We start from the raw sequence: 12,823 nt of genomic DNA, 5'->3' as shown, positions 1-12,823 counted from the left end.
GCAATTGTTTCAACGGTTCTTAATAGCATATCCTATTTATAAAATCAGTTTACTTTGATGATAAGACAGTTTTTCTATATTTTTATCTATTTTCTTTTCTTTTAAGAAGGGAAATACTTCCAACTATAAATATACAGGAATGAAATTAACCTTTAAGCGAATGTATCAAGTACCGTAACATTAGCAGACGCATTAGGAAGATCATACCTCACATGCTTATTTTCGTGTAATTAGCAATGCACTTACTCAGTGGTGTTAACTATATAGCATTTTTCTACCTTTATATATTTCATATTATTAGGAATTTTTCTGCTGTAGTAGTATTTGAACATTATTTTGGTGCATATTAGTTGATTTTATTTTATTTTCAGTTTAGTGGCCCTTTCAACACCCAGACTATGAGAAGTGTACCTACAGCTTAACGTGGGATCCGAACCACATGAACTCTCACTGGAAATCTAACCCGGGTTACCCAGATCAAAGGCACATATCATGTATATTAGTGTCATAATACTGTATTATTAATACATATTACATCACTGGAATATTAATTTCTAAGGATATTAATAAAGTCAGGATTGACAATTACATTGATTTTTTTTTTTTTTTTTTGTAACTTTAAAACCAGTGAGATTTTCATGTAATGTCGTCATACTGTCCATTCGCATCCACCTATATCCTATTCGCATCCACCTAAAAAATTCGACACCTCCGGTGTACCCCTAAAAGATCTATTAAAGAAATAATGGCCATGTTTTTTGTAAATATTCAATTAGAACTGGACATTCTACATAAAATTTCGAATCGACCAGGGAAAACGGCACATTTCTTGCCGTTGAGGTTTTCGAGATCTCATTGTCGAAAGGATTGCAGACAAACATATAAAGCTAGCATTTTAATATATAGACTAGCTGAACCTGCGCTGTATGTTCTGTAACACTCTTCATCGACCTACCGTGAAGCAAAACGATGAAATTAACAGAAAAAAATCAGACCATAAGTTTGTTATAAAACGACACGAGAAAATATTTTCCGAGAACCGAGACTAGGGTGGCCAGTTTCTTTCCTCTTTGTTTCAAAAGGATACATGATAACTTTGAAATTTAGACAATGTAGAAAATGGGTAGATTGAGATGGCAACTTTAGAAATAGACCCCTCTCAACTTATTTTCCCTTTGCTTCCTCATTCTTGATTAATGGTTGTTAATGATTCCGCTTTAAATGTACTTCAAAAGCTCCTTCCTATTTATATAAAATGACAGATAGATGTAGTTTGAAGTTCCTTTTTATAAGTAAAATAAACAAAGTTAAACACTGAAAGCAATAACTACAAAAGAATTGTAATCTGTATAGAAGTCTACTCTAAGACATTCAATCATTCCAAAGATTGGTCAATGCCTTTAAACAAAGAATCACATATTACGAAATGCTTTAAACGAAGAGAGAGAATCTTTAAGAAAAAGAGAGAAAACATCATTCAGTGTTTGTTGTTTGGATATAAGCGCTCTGGTCATTCTGGGGCGTTCAACTAACGAAAGAATTCGGATCTGATAAAAGATCAGTAGCATAAAAGCATACCTACAATATGTACAGGGTTACCTTGGAATGCTCTTCTAACTCTTAAACTAATATATATATACATACAGGGTGTCCAATATACAATGCAACCCGGAGTTTGGGATAGTAGAACTTTTGAACCTGAAGTGATACACGAATAGTGGTTATACCAAAATGAAGCCTTGTTTATGCATATATATTTTAACCTAGGAACCAACAATTGAAGTACACTAGGAAACACACAGTGTTGCCAGATGTAACCGAAGTTGTAAATAAATTTTTTTGCAAAACATGTAAATTGAGTTGTAACTCATACGTATGGATGTTCTGTCGTTAATTTTCAGTTTGTTTAGTTGGAGTAGCTTGGAAACTATGGAGTAGAAAAAAGAATTTTTCATTTCCACCGATAACTAATCGGATGAGGCCCCTGTATGGGAAAACTAGGGAAATCGTAGTTTTCATAAATTAACACTCTGAATTGGCAACTCTGCTGATGTTTTAGTGCATCAAAAGGTGTTAAGGATCTGTCTACATTATTCAATTCCTGAAAACAATGAAAAACAAACTTTGAAATTATCGTGATAAAATTTTTACTTACATGCACTCGGCAACACTACTATTCATCTCTATGGGGTTACTTAAAGCAAGAGGTATACAAGAACAATTCTCGAACTATTCAAGACTGGAAACGAACATTCGCAGTGCCATTGAGAACATTAACACTACGAATCTTCGTATAGTTGCTGCCAACCTGGTGAAACGTGTGAACCAGTGTGTGAATCAAGACAGGGGACACTCCCAGGATCCGCTGTAGAGCTGTTAACTCATTTCTGATAGTAGCAGTGTTGCCGGGTACATGTAAGTAAACGTTTTATCATGATAATTTCAAAGTTTGTTTTTCGTTGTTTTCAGGAATGGCATAATGTAGACAGATCCTTAACACATCTTTCGATGCACTGAAACATCAGCAAAGTTGCCAATTAAGAGTGTTAATTTATGAAAACTACGATTTCCCTAGTTTCCCCGTACAGGGGCCTCATCCGATTAGTTATCGGTGGGAATGAAAAATTCTTTTTTCTACTCCATAGTTTCCACGCTACTCCTACTAAACAAACTGAAAATTAAAGACGGAACATCCATACGTATGAGTTATGAGTCAATTTACATGTTTTGCAAAAAAATTGATTTACACCTTCGGTTACATTTGGCAACACTGTGTGGTTCCTAGTGTAGTTCAATTGTTGCTTCCTACTTTAAAAATATATGCATGAACAAGGCTTTATTTTGATATAATTATTATTCGTGTATCACTTCAGATTATGCACAAAGGCTAAGGGAGACGGTGATGATGAGATGAATAATAGTGATGGAATGATGAAAGTGGGAGGAGTCAGGAGAACTCTGGGAAAACTCACGCACACGGTATTTGTCCAACACAAAGTCCACATTGAACCAGGAACCGCACGCGCTAGACGTGAACACTGTACCAGTGACCCACAATGTACCGAACTAATACATAAAACACGCCGAAATGTTGAACGGTGCCAATATTATCAGGGGAAGATCATTTGATATACTCTACAATACTACCACATTAACAGTGTTGCCAACCAAACATAAAGTTTTTTTTTTCAAACGGCGCTACGTCAGACATATAACAAATCTACATATTAAATAAAAACAGTGTTACATTTGTTATTCACTGTTACAAAATAAGGATGCTATAACATCATAAACATAAGAATTTTCGTGTTCTTTGAAACAGAAATAACGTAAGTGTGGCGGACGGGGCAATGAAAGTACCTCAATTCTATAATCATGGAATTACGTATTTCGAATGGACATGGAGAAAGATATGCTTTCTCAAAAGGCTTTATTTCAAAACAGTGTTTAGATCCAGTGACACAGACGATTTTCAATAGACACGAAGCTTGCTACAACTGTTCCGAACGAATGAAAAATACGGATAGAAATTGGCAACAAGTAAGGAAAGAAATTGGATTGCGAACATCCCATACTTAGTGAATATTAAATTCTGAGATTTAGAACATAATTTGAATATGTGTAAAACTTAATTTACGTAATATTGCATTTATAAATGTAACCAAAAAAGTTCTGTCGCTTTTTCACCCACTACTTTCGAACATCAATATGTCACTTAAGACATACCTGAAAGATCAAAAATAGTCCCCATCAGCATCAATGACCTTCTGCCAACGTTCTGAAAGGCCATGGATTCCATCGCCGTTGAACTTGATGGGCCATGAAGCGAAGAATGTACCAAGTGCATTTTGTACCTCTACTAGGGATTTGAACTGGCGTCCTCTAAAGTAATTGTCCAAGGAATGGAACAGATCATAATCGGACAGTACAATGTCTGGGGAGTATGGCGGATGCAATATTGTTTCCCATCAAAGGCGTAGAATGGTGTCCCAGGTCATCCTAGCCACGTGGGGCTTAGCGTTGTCCTATAACAGCAAGACCCCTTTGTGATTTAGAACTGCTGGCTCCAGAGTTTTGAGTTCTTCTTGAGCACGGCTCAATTGCTGACAGTACACAGTTGCATTGATTTTCTGACTAGCTGGCAGCAGTTCCCAATGCACGATGCCGCAAGCAGTCCACCAAACACACAGGAGGACTTCTTCTGGTGCAGTGCTGGTTTCGTCTGTTTTGGAACCGGTTCATGGGATGCTAACCAATGATGACTGCTCCGTGGAGCTTCGTACAGGACCCATTTCTCATCACATGTCAATACTCTGTCCAATAATGGATCCTTCCTCAGACCAGACGGCAAAGAAACACAGGTGTTTGCTCGTGTTGCCTTCTGGCCCGAAGTTAAATCATCCCAACATGTAGTGCTTCCCAAGTTGATGGAGATGCTGGCAAATCGTTTCTCCACTCACACTGAATTGTAGTCGCAGTTTCTCACATGTCTGGCTACTGTTCCCCTTAATTGCTGACTGAAGATCTTCATATTGAACATGTGTTGGTCTTCTGGCACATGGTGCGTCTTCGAGTATTTAGTCACCGTCCTTAAACTTGTTAAACCACCGCTATACTGTCCGCGTAGTCACGACACCCTCACCAAAGGCCTGGCATATCTTTTGCCCAGCTGCAGTGGCGTTTGACCCCAGTTTGAACTCATATAGCATACACGCCCTCATGATGCTCTGTGGTGGTCCCATGTTCACTCTGTCCTTACGCCAATTTAAGGTGTAACTAAACTACCACAACCAGGTAGTAGTTGGATATACCCACACCAACAACTGTCCTCGCGGTGTGCGGGCCAATTCAACACAGACCTCCACAAAAAAGCGAAAGAACTTTCTTCTTTACCTTTATATATATATCTACGTATATTGTATAACCCATTTCATTTTAAATCGAGTGGCTAAAAAACTAAAGTGACACAGCAACGCAATAATATTTAAACAGGATCCAAAATGCTGTACTGGTTGGAAAACTTCGCCCACTTAATTTTCAATAAAAACATAATCTCCCCAGTAAGCTATTACTAAGGGCTGAATAAAGTGTCACTATTGTCATAAGTTTGAAAATTAATTACAAGAATTTATATGCATACACAATCTGTGGACTAGTGATTAGCGATGTCCTAATTTTGCACAGTTCCCTAATCATAGATGTTTAAATATCTAAACTCTTTTACGTCGAAACATTTTATTTTATTATTTACACTCCTATCTCTCCCACTTCGACTGTTATGATTGCGCACCCTGTTCTTGAATAATTGTGTTGTTCTTCCACGTGTGCGAGACAATACAACTTAATGTATTCCTCATACCACTACATGCGTTGGCATAATTCAATGCCAAAATGTATAAATTGCGAAACCATTTCTTTGCACTAAATATCAATCACATTGACATAGAAACACATTTCTCCATCTTACCTAAAAGGACGTTCTGATTTACACTCTCACATTGTTTTTGTGAAAGAAAATACTTATTTTTCCCCATTTCTTTTGTTTCGTATAATAAACCCAAGTTGGGTCCTTTACTACTAACAGGGGCATTGTGACTCAATGGTGAGTGCTTTCCTCTGGTGCATGGGTTCCCTGAGTGACCCCGCGTGGCGTAGTCGTTAATGCTCTCGCCTTCGGCGCGAGCGGTCCCGGGTTCGATTTCCGCTGGGGGCACTCGGTCGAAAAAGTGTAAAACGGTTTTTCAGGTCAGTCACCCTGAATGAGGTTTTCCTGGGTTTTCCTAATTCACACTAGGCAAATGCCGGGGTGGTACCTAACTTATAGGTGGCAGGCCGCTTCCTTCTTTCCCTTTCCCCGGATTGTGTGCTCACCCAGGGCCCAGAAATCTAAATCTTAAATGGGTTCCCTGGTTCGATCCAAGTAAGTTTGAGGTGGTTTTTCTCGGTTTCCTCCCGTTTCCTTCTACTTTCTCATTCCATCATCATTAACTTGCTTTAACCATCGTCTCCCTGAGCCTAAAGGCACGATCATCGAACGTTTAATGGAAAGATTTCTTTAGTATTGACCAGCAGCAATCCTGAGCAGCAGTTCTTTCAACTGGTCTAGTGATTACGTGGTCCAGGTTCAATGCCTGATGAGAGAACATTTAGATGCATTACAGTGGTTCGGATTACATCTTGAACAGACGGTTGGTTCACATCTCATGCAGCCTCGGTGGTGAAAAGCGACAACAAAACTCAACAACAACAACAACAACAACAACAACAACAACAACAACAACAACAAAAAGAAATAAAGCTTAAATTTTACGTGTTGGTTGCTTGAAGTTTAATTTTCTCTTTCAACATTAAGGTTAAAAGAGATATGGACCTACGTAGAAACTGAACGATCGTCTGCGTTTAAATTTCAAGGTTCTGCCACCAGGAATTGAACCTGGCACAGCATGTGTCAAAACCACAATGTATATATATATATATATATATATTTAATCGCCTCAACCGAGACACTTATGTCTTTTTCAAATGCTACAAAATCCAACACAACAGGAACAAGAACACATAAACTTCGATAGCAATTAAAAGTCCGAAGTGAAATGAAATATTTGGGTCTAACCTCCCACGATTATGATGGAAGAATTGGTGGAATGAGAATGTGGAAGGAAACGGGAGTAGCCCGAGAAAACCCATGAACAGGGTGTTGTCCATCACACACTTACTTGGCTGGGATCGAACCCGAGACAGAAGTAAGTACTCTACCGCTAAGTCACTGTATCCCATAGTTGAAAGTCCGACCACGCTTTAAGCCCCCAATTATGAGCCTATAACACTTAACACCCAATTATAACACCTTAGACGGCTGGGCTACCTCACACCGGCTGCAACTGGACCAATGGAGAGGAGTTTTGTGTTCATTCAATGTTGCCCCAACCACTTATTGCAAAATGACTGTGATGGAGCAGATGCATCATTTGAGGAAGACAGGAGGGCAACTGCCCCCCTCAGTTTGAGCAACATATCCTCTTTTAATAAATTGTATAGTAATATATTAATAAAGAATGACATCATGCCCTTCCCACGTTAGCAGATCACTTTATTTTTAGATTTTTCGAATTTGAGACCGGTACAAACGAAAATTTTTACGGTACAAACCGGTACAAACGATTTGTACAGAAAATCTTCAGATTTGTAGAAATTTGTATTCTGGTCCTACTATGTTCACGTGAACTTAACAGGACCACTTTATTTTTCGATTTTTTTTTTTTAATTTTAGACCGATACAAAAGAAAATGTTTATAGTACAATCCGAATCCAGTACAAACGCAGCACAAACGTATGGGGTGCAAATATTTATAATTTTCAAAAGTGGTCCTGCTAAGTTCACTCACGACTAAATTTGGGGGGGGGGGACGAGTTTTTCTCTGAAGATTTTGTGAAGAACCACTCAAACAATTTTGTTTACACTTTGTAAATAAATATTCACTTAATAAACGTCAATATGATTTATATATTTTTCTTTCTTTCTTTTCTTTCTTTCTTTTTTCTTTTTTTTTTTAAAGGAAGAGCACAGGGAGTAGTTTGTTCATGCTGTTTTTTCTCCGACTTAAAGTTTTCTGAAAACGTCTATTACAATTATGCTTATATTTCGTTAACAAATGTTTCCGTAATAATTACAGCATGATCTGATTCAATTCAAAAAGTGAGATTATGAAAGTTTAGTGCAGTGGTCCCTACCTTTTATTGAAAATATGAAAAATGAAATCTTTAAGTTTAAGGTCCCACGGTTATGTCGGTTAGGCTAAAGGAGACGGTGATAATGACAAATGAGTGAAATGGTGGAATGAAGAAAGTGGGAGGAAACGGGAGAACCCCGAGAAAACCCACGAGCACGATGTTTGTCCACCACAAAGTTCACACGGCGCGAGCTGGGATCGAACGAGGGACCCCAAGCACCGGAGGTGACCGCTCTACCACTGAGCCACCGCGCCCCCCTATTGAAAACGTGGTGACCCTTTTGGTCATGTATGACTTCATCCAAACATTGACAGAATATAAGGGTTGTCTTAAAGATTGTTTCCTTGCCTGCGTGAATGTTCAAAAACTGGATCGCTTTCGTAGCACATATATAGAGCAGATTCAAAGCATCAATGTCTTGTGTTCTCGCTTAATTTATTCGTTTTTCAACTTTACTGGAGTCTCCAAATGCCACGACCAACGTTACTTTCTCTGCAATCTCTTGCAGATCATCAGATCTACTTCGGAGATCAGCTTTAATTCGTAGTTTCCAACAACCGAACGACGCTACTGATCTTTCGTATCCCCACAAGCGTTAGTCACCATAACATAATTTTCAGAAGCAATCTTTGCTTCTATCATCACTCACATTGCCTTAATGTGAGCCTTACTTTCATTGAGTTTCGAATTGTCTGGGTTTCTGCACGATTGAATTTAAATAGTTACGCTGAAGTAAATTTTGCAAAAATCGTGTTTTAGCTTCCTATTCTCTCGGGTATGAAAGTAGACGAATACATAGATATATTTTCTATGACGTATATATCTACAAAGTGCTAAATCAAGCTTTCCAACGCAGCCCAACCGAACAGGACACGGAAATATCATGTAGTCCATCAGAATCAGTGGCGTAATTAAGGGGGGTGGCTTCCGGGCTTAAGTCCCCCCCCGAAATCTTACTATAGTAAAGTATATGAAATATCTTGCAGAATTTTCACATTTTCAGGCAAAGCCCCCCCGAAAGTTAGCAAATCCCCCCTCCAAACAAAATCGTAAATACGCCACTCATCAGAATAATATATGTTTGAAAGCTTTCAGAAAAATGATGACGCGCGTCATGCTGGAAATACTCATGAGCCACCGCTGGTCCTACTACCAATTTAATTAACACCAACAAATGTTTGTACTATTTCCAAAAGTCATGTGTATAGATTTATGGGAGAAGCTTACCATGAATCGAAACGAGACGAGAAGAGAAAACCTTATTTCTCGTCTCGTTGACAACACTATGGAAATCAAAGATGAAAGGGACAGTAAATAGAATCACCCGTTATTTATTTATGAGCTTCCGTTTATGTCGTAAGATTAAGATTTATCGCAAGATTATCTAAATGTTTTCGCCTAGGTGTTTATGCAACCCGTAACGCCAATATGTTTTGAGGGTTGCATATTAGCTTTACGTGAAATGTACAGTGCATTTTGTTATGAATGAGTGGGCTATGGATATCCACCGTTAAATTCACCATTACCCGTGAAAATGTTAACTGATTGACTTCATTAACGAATTCGGCTGAGCTAATTGGTCTACCTACCTATCGCCACAAAAAAATACTAAAAAAAGAGCTACTTCGTGGCTAAGCGGTTAGTGTACTCGCCTTTGGCGCGGGAGACCCGGGTTCGATTTCCGACAGGAGCTCATGTGGTTCGGATTCCACGTTAATCAATAGGTCCACGTCTCATACAGCCTTCCTGCCGAACGGAACGTTAATCTCAAAATCAACTCAACTCAAAAAACTAAAAAAAAAATCGCGTTGGAGTAAAAATATTCCTAATAACAATATAATCTTATACGGTCCACTAAGTGATCATAATAAGTGTAGAGGGTTCTACCTGGAAAGAAGATAAGGAATAGAGTGTTTATGTAAATTTTATGACCGAGGGATACAGGATAGGATTCAACGATGACGTTTGTTTGTGTAGTGTTGAACCTTCAAGTTACTTAACGGCACAGATAATTCGTTTGTCTTCACATCCTGTATGAGCTGCGAAGACACTTCAAGATCAACAGTTTAAAGTGTATCCTGAAGTATTAGAATGTGTTTGATGTTTTCTTACCGGAACTCGAACTTGGGATCACATGCAGCAGAGTCAGAGACCGGCGAGAATATGATATGTACACTTTGTTATTATTAAATTCTCGTACCTGAGTAGGGCACGATGGCTTAGTAGTAACGCGCTCACCTCTAGTGCGTGTGGTCCCTACTTCGATACCAGAACATATGAGTTTGCGATAATTAGCATCGTGTATGTGGGTTTTCTCGAGATCTTCCCACCATTCCTACAACATTCCCATTCCACCAACACTTTTAGTCATTCGCTTGATATTAAACTAGAACACTTCATTTAATTTTTATCTTTTATTTGGTTTCCTTGTTAAGAATTAATAACAGGGTAATGGCGTACACAAGCGGGTGTTCGAAGTTACCCCCCTTAAGCAAGATATGGAAAAATAAAACATTTATTGTGTTAAAATATGTATATATAAGTCACGCTTGTCGTGAAAAGATATGATTTTGAGTACATGAATAGTTCTTTGATAATTTTTTGCGTACGCCACTGGCGAAGAACTTGGCACTGTGGTAGGACTACTATATAACTTTATGAAATATTATGGTGTTTGGTTTTTAAGTTACACGTAAAATAAAAATACACATAGTTTTTTACGACTATACATTACTCTCACTAGTCCATTACTTCCCTTATTTTTGTAATTAGTAGTTTTTTTTTTTTTAAATCTTAGACACTGCTTCATATTTTTAAATGTTACATTCATTTCTCGTTGAATTCGTTTCTGCCAACCATCAATCATAAGAGGAAATGAAGTTTCTATGCCTGTTGGAATATCCGGTGAAAAGGCTAAACGAGCGTTCTCTTCTCCTAATGACATGCGATCGGAAGCTACAGGGTCTGGAAGCTGTTATTTCATACCAAATAATAATAATAATAATAATAATAATAATAATAATAATAATAATAATAATAATAATAATAATAATAATAATAATAATAATAATAATAATAATAATATGACTGGTATTTCTATGAAAATAAAGCTGTAACTGGTGTTAAAGTCAGCCTTTATATTTAGAGATTACCATTAAATAAAAGTGGAATCGCCATACACGAGATCTCTTTCTCCTTTGTAACAATTTAACGTTCTGTCTTTCTCTTAGTTAGAAAATCTAAAAAAAAAAAAAAAATTTAAATCGAAATATTGTCAAGAAATTCTACCACGTATATATCTTAACGGGCAGAGAATGCTGGTTAACGTTCATTGATCGCAATCAGGAGATTTTGGGCCTGCTAACATTTTCCTAGCATATTCCTTAGTTCCACAAGGCAGATGTCGTACGGTGCCTCTATCTATAGAACCCCTATGCCATGGTCAACTTCATCTTCCATTGCTGTTGCTATTGATACTTAATTTTTCTTAGGGCTCAGTGGTAGATGCTGACATCTTGTGCTAGGGGTTCCTGCTTCAATCACGGCCTAAATAAGTTTGTGGTGGACCACATCGTGTCCGAACATTTTCACGGAGTTTTCCCATTTCTTTCAAAATCATTTTCCACCATTTTTTCCATAACCATTCAGTTTCATAGACAATCAATTTTCTTAAGCTTAACAGGTGTAAGCGTAAGAGGTAAAATTAAAAATTCCACTTCAAGTTCTTTTAAAAGATTAAGTGGAAATAAGATTAACTTTAGAATCGACATATTTTACACGTTTCGACATATTTCACTTTAAAATCTAATGAACAATTTATAATCAACCTCTTTTATTTTGCAGGGACATTCCCTCTTTTCTTCTGCTTACTATCCCACAATAATAGTATTTAATACAATTAATTTGCACTTGTAATAATCCACGTTAACATTCATGATGTTACGACTACATTAAAATGTTGTATTTTGTTGGTTGTTGACAACAATCACTCCAAGGACGTTATCTTATCACGAATGTTTTTTTTCTTTTATGACAAAAATGCACTAAGTGTTGTAAAAATAAAATAAAATGATGGTCTTGTATAATCGCATAGTACCGCTTAATTTGTTGTTTCGATTTGAAGCCAATGTAATGAACTAATTAAAAAATATGTATTTATGTAAACACAAGTAAACATATTATCAATAGAACGGAAACACTGTGACAACACTTTCCTTGACACACATTCGTTCGCAATCAACAGGTAAGAAAACGTGAAAAATTAGAAACGAAAATAAAAGTAGCGTTATATCTGTTGTAGCTGAGGTTTACATACCTGGCGAGCATAGACAGGGCCACAGGAACGGTTCCCAAATTCCTATTTCCCAAAAGAAATTCTCCTGAGGACTGCTGTTTGCTTCCGCGGCACCCATGGTAAACTCCTATTAGGGCAGATACCGCCAACATTGCAGAAAATACCAAATAATCTTGCCACGAAAAATAAACCATTTTTCAGTTGATTTTAATTTTAGCACTAAAACAAAATAACAGCCGTAGCTCTTGTTAGGCTGCGAGTCTAAATGATCTACGCCACTGTTTGATAGTTGTTAGGATGGATTCGGCTGATGAATTGGAGTGACTTGATAAGTCACTCGATGAGATGATTATTAAAGTATCCTCCGGTCGCCCGGCACATGTGTTATATATACATGAGCATCTACGTCCACATTGTTGGATCACTGGAGTAGATACCGGTGCATGTGGGGAGGCCCAGCTGAGAGAACTGCCGTTGGCTGTCAGGTGGCAGTGACGTAAGCAAGTGTTTCTCACCTGAGGCTTCCACAAGCGCTGGGCTTCTGAGCGTGTGGCTGTGCTCGGCTTTCGGTGGGAACTGGGATCGCTGGTGACCTTGGCAATTCCCATCGCTCATACACACACATACACACAGAATTTCCTTTGCAAAAGCACACCGTCAACTTACTCATGTGCTATGACCTAGTTATTACTTTGATGTAATGTTTTCGCGAATCAAAGGTTCAATCGAAAGTATCAGAGAAAGTGGTAACTTATGATCAATGTTGCGTGTCATCCAGAAAAGATTATCGTCGGCTTG

At 37.8% G+C, this 12,823-nt stretch overlaps 1 protein-coding gene across 1 annotated transcript in view; it reads right to left on the bottom strand.

The window, feature by feature from the left end:
- LOC145671800 (sodium-coupled monocarboxylate transporter 1-like) overlaps nt 1-12,559 on the bottom strand; it is a 136,008-nt gene extending 123,449 nt beyond the window's left edge. The window contains exon 1 of the mRNA XM_081741031.1: nt 12,047-12,559. Within this exon, the coding sequence (XP_081597157.1) occupies nt 12,047-12,219 (173 nt within the window). The 5' untranslated portion in view covers nt 12,220-12,559. The remainder of the gene's footprint in view (nt 1-12,046) is intronic.
- Between the last annotated feature and the right edge of the window lie 264 nt (nt 12,560-12,823).

The sequence above is a fragment of the Thermobia domestica genome, chromosome 15, assembly GCF_964235325.1.
Source record: "Thermobia domestica chromosome 15, izTheDome1.hap1.1, whole genome shotgun sequence".
Lineage (NCBI taxonomy): Eukaryota > Metazoa > Arthropoda > Insecta > Zygentoma > Lepismatidae > Thermobia > Thermobia domestica.
The sequence above is the reverse complement of the archived record's forward strand: the minus strand, read 5'-3'. Positions and strand labels throughout refer to the sequence as shown.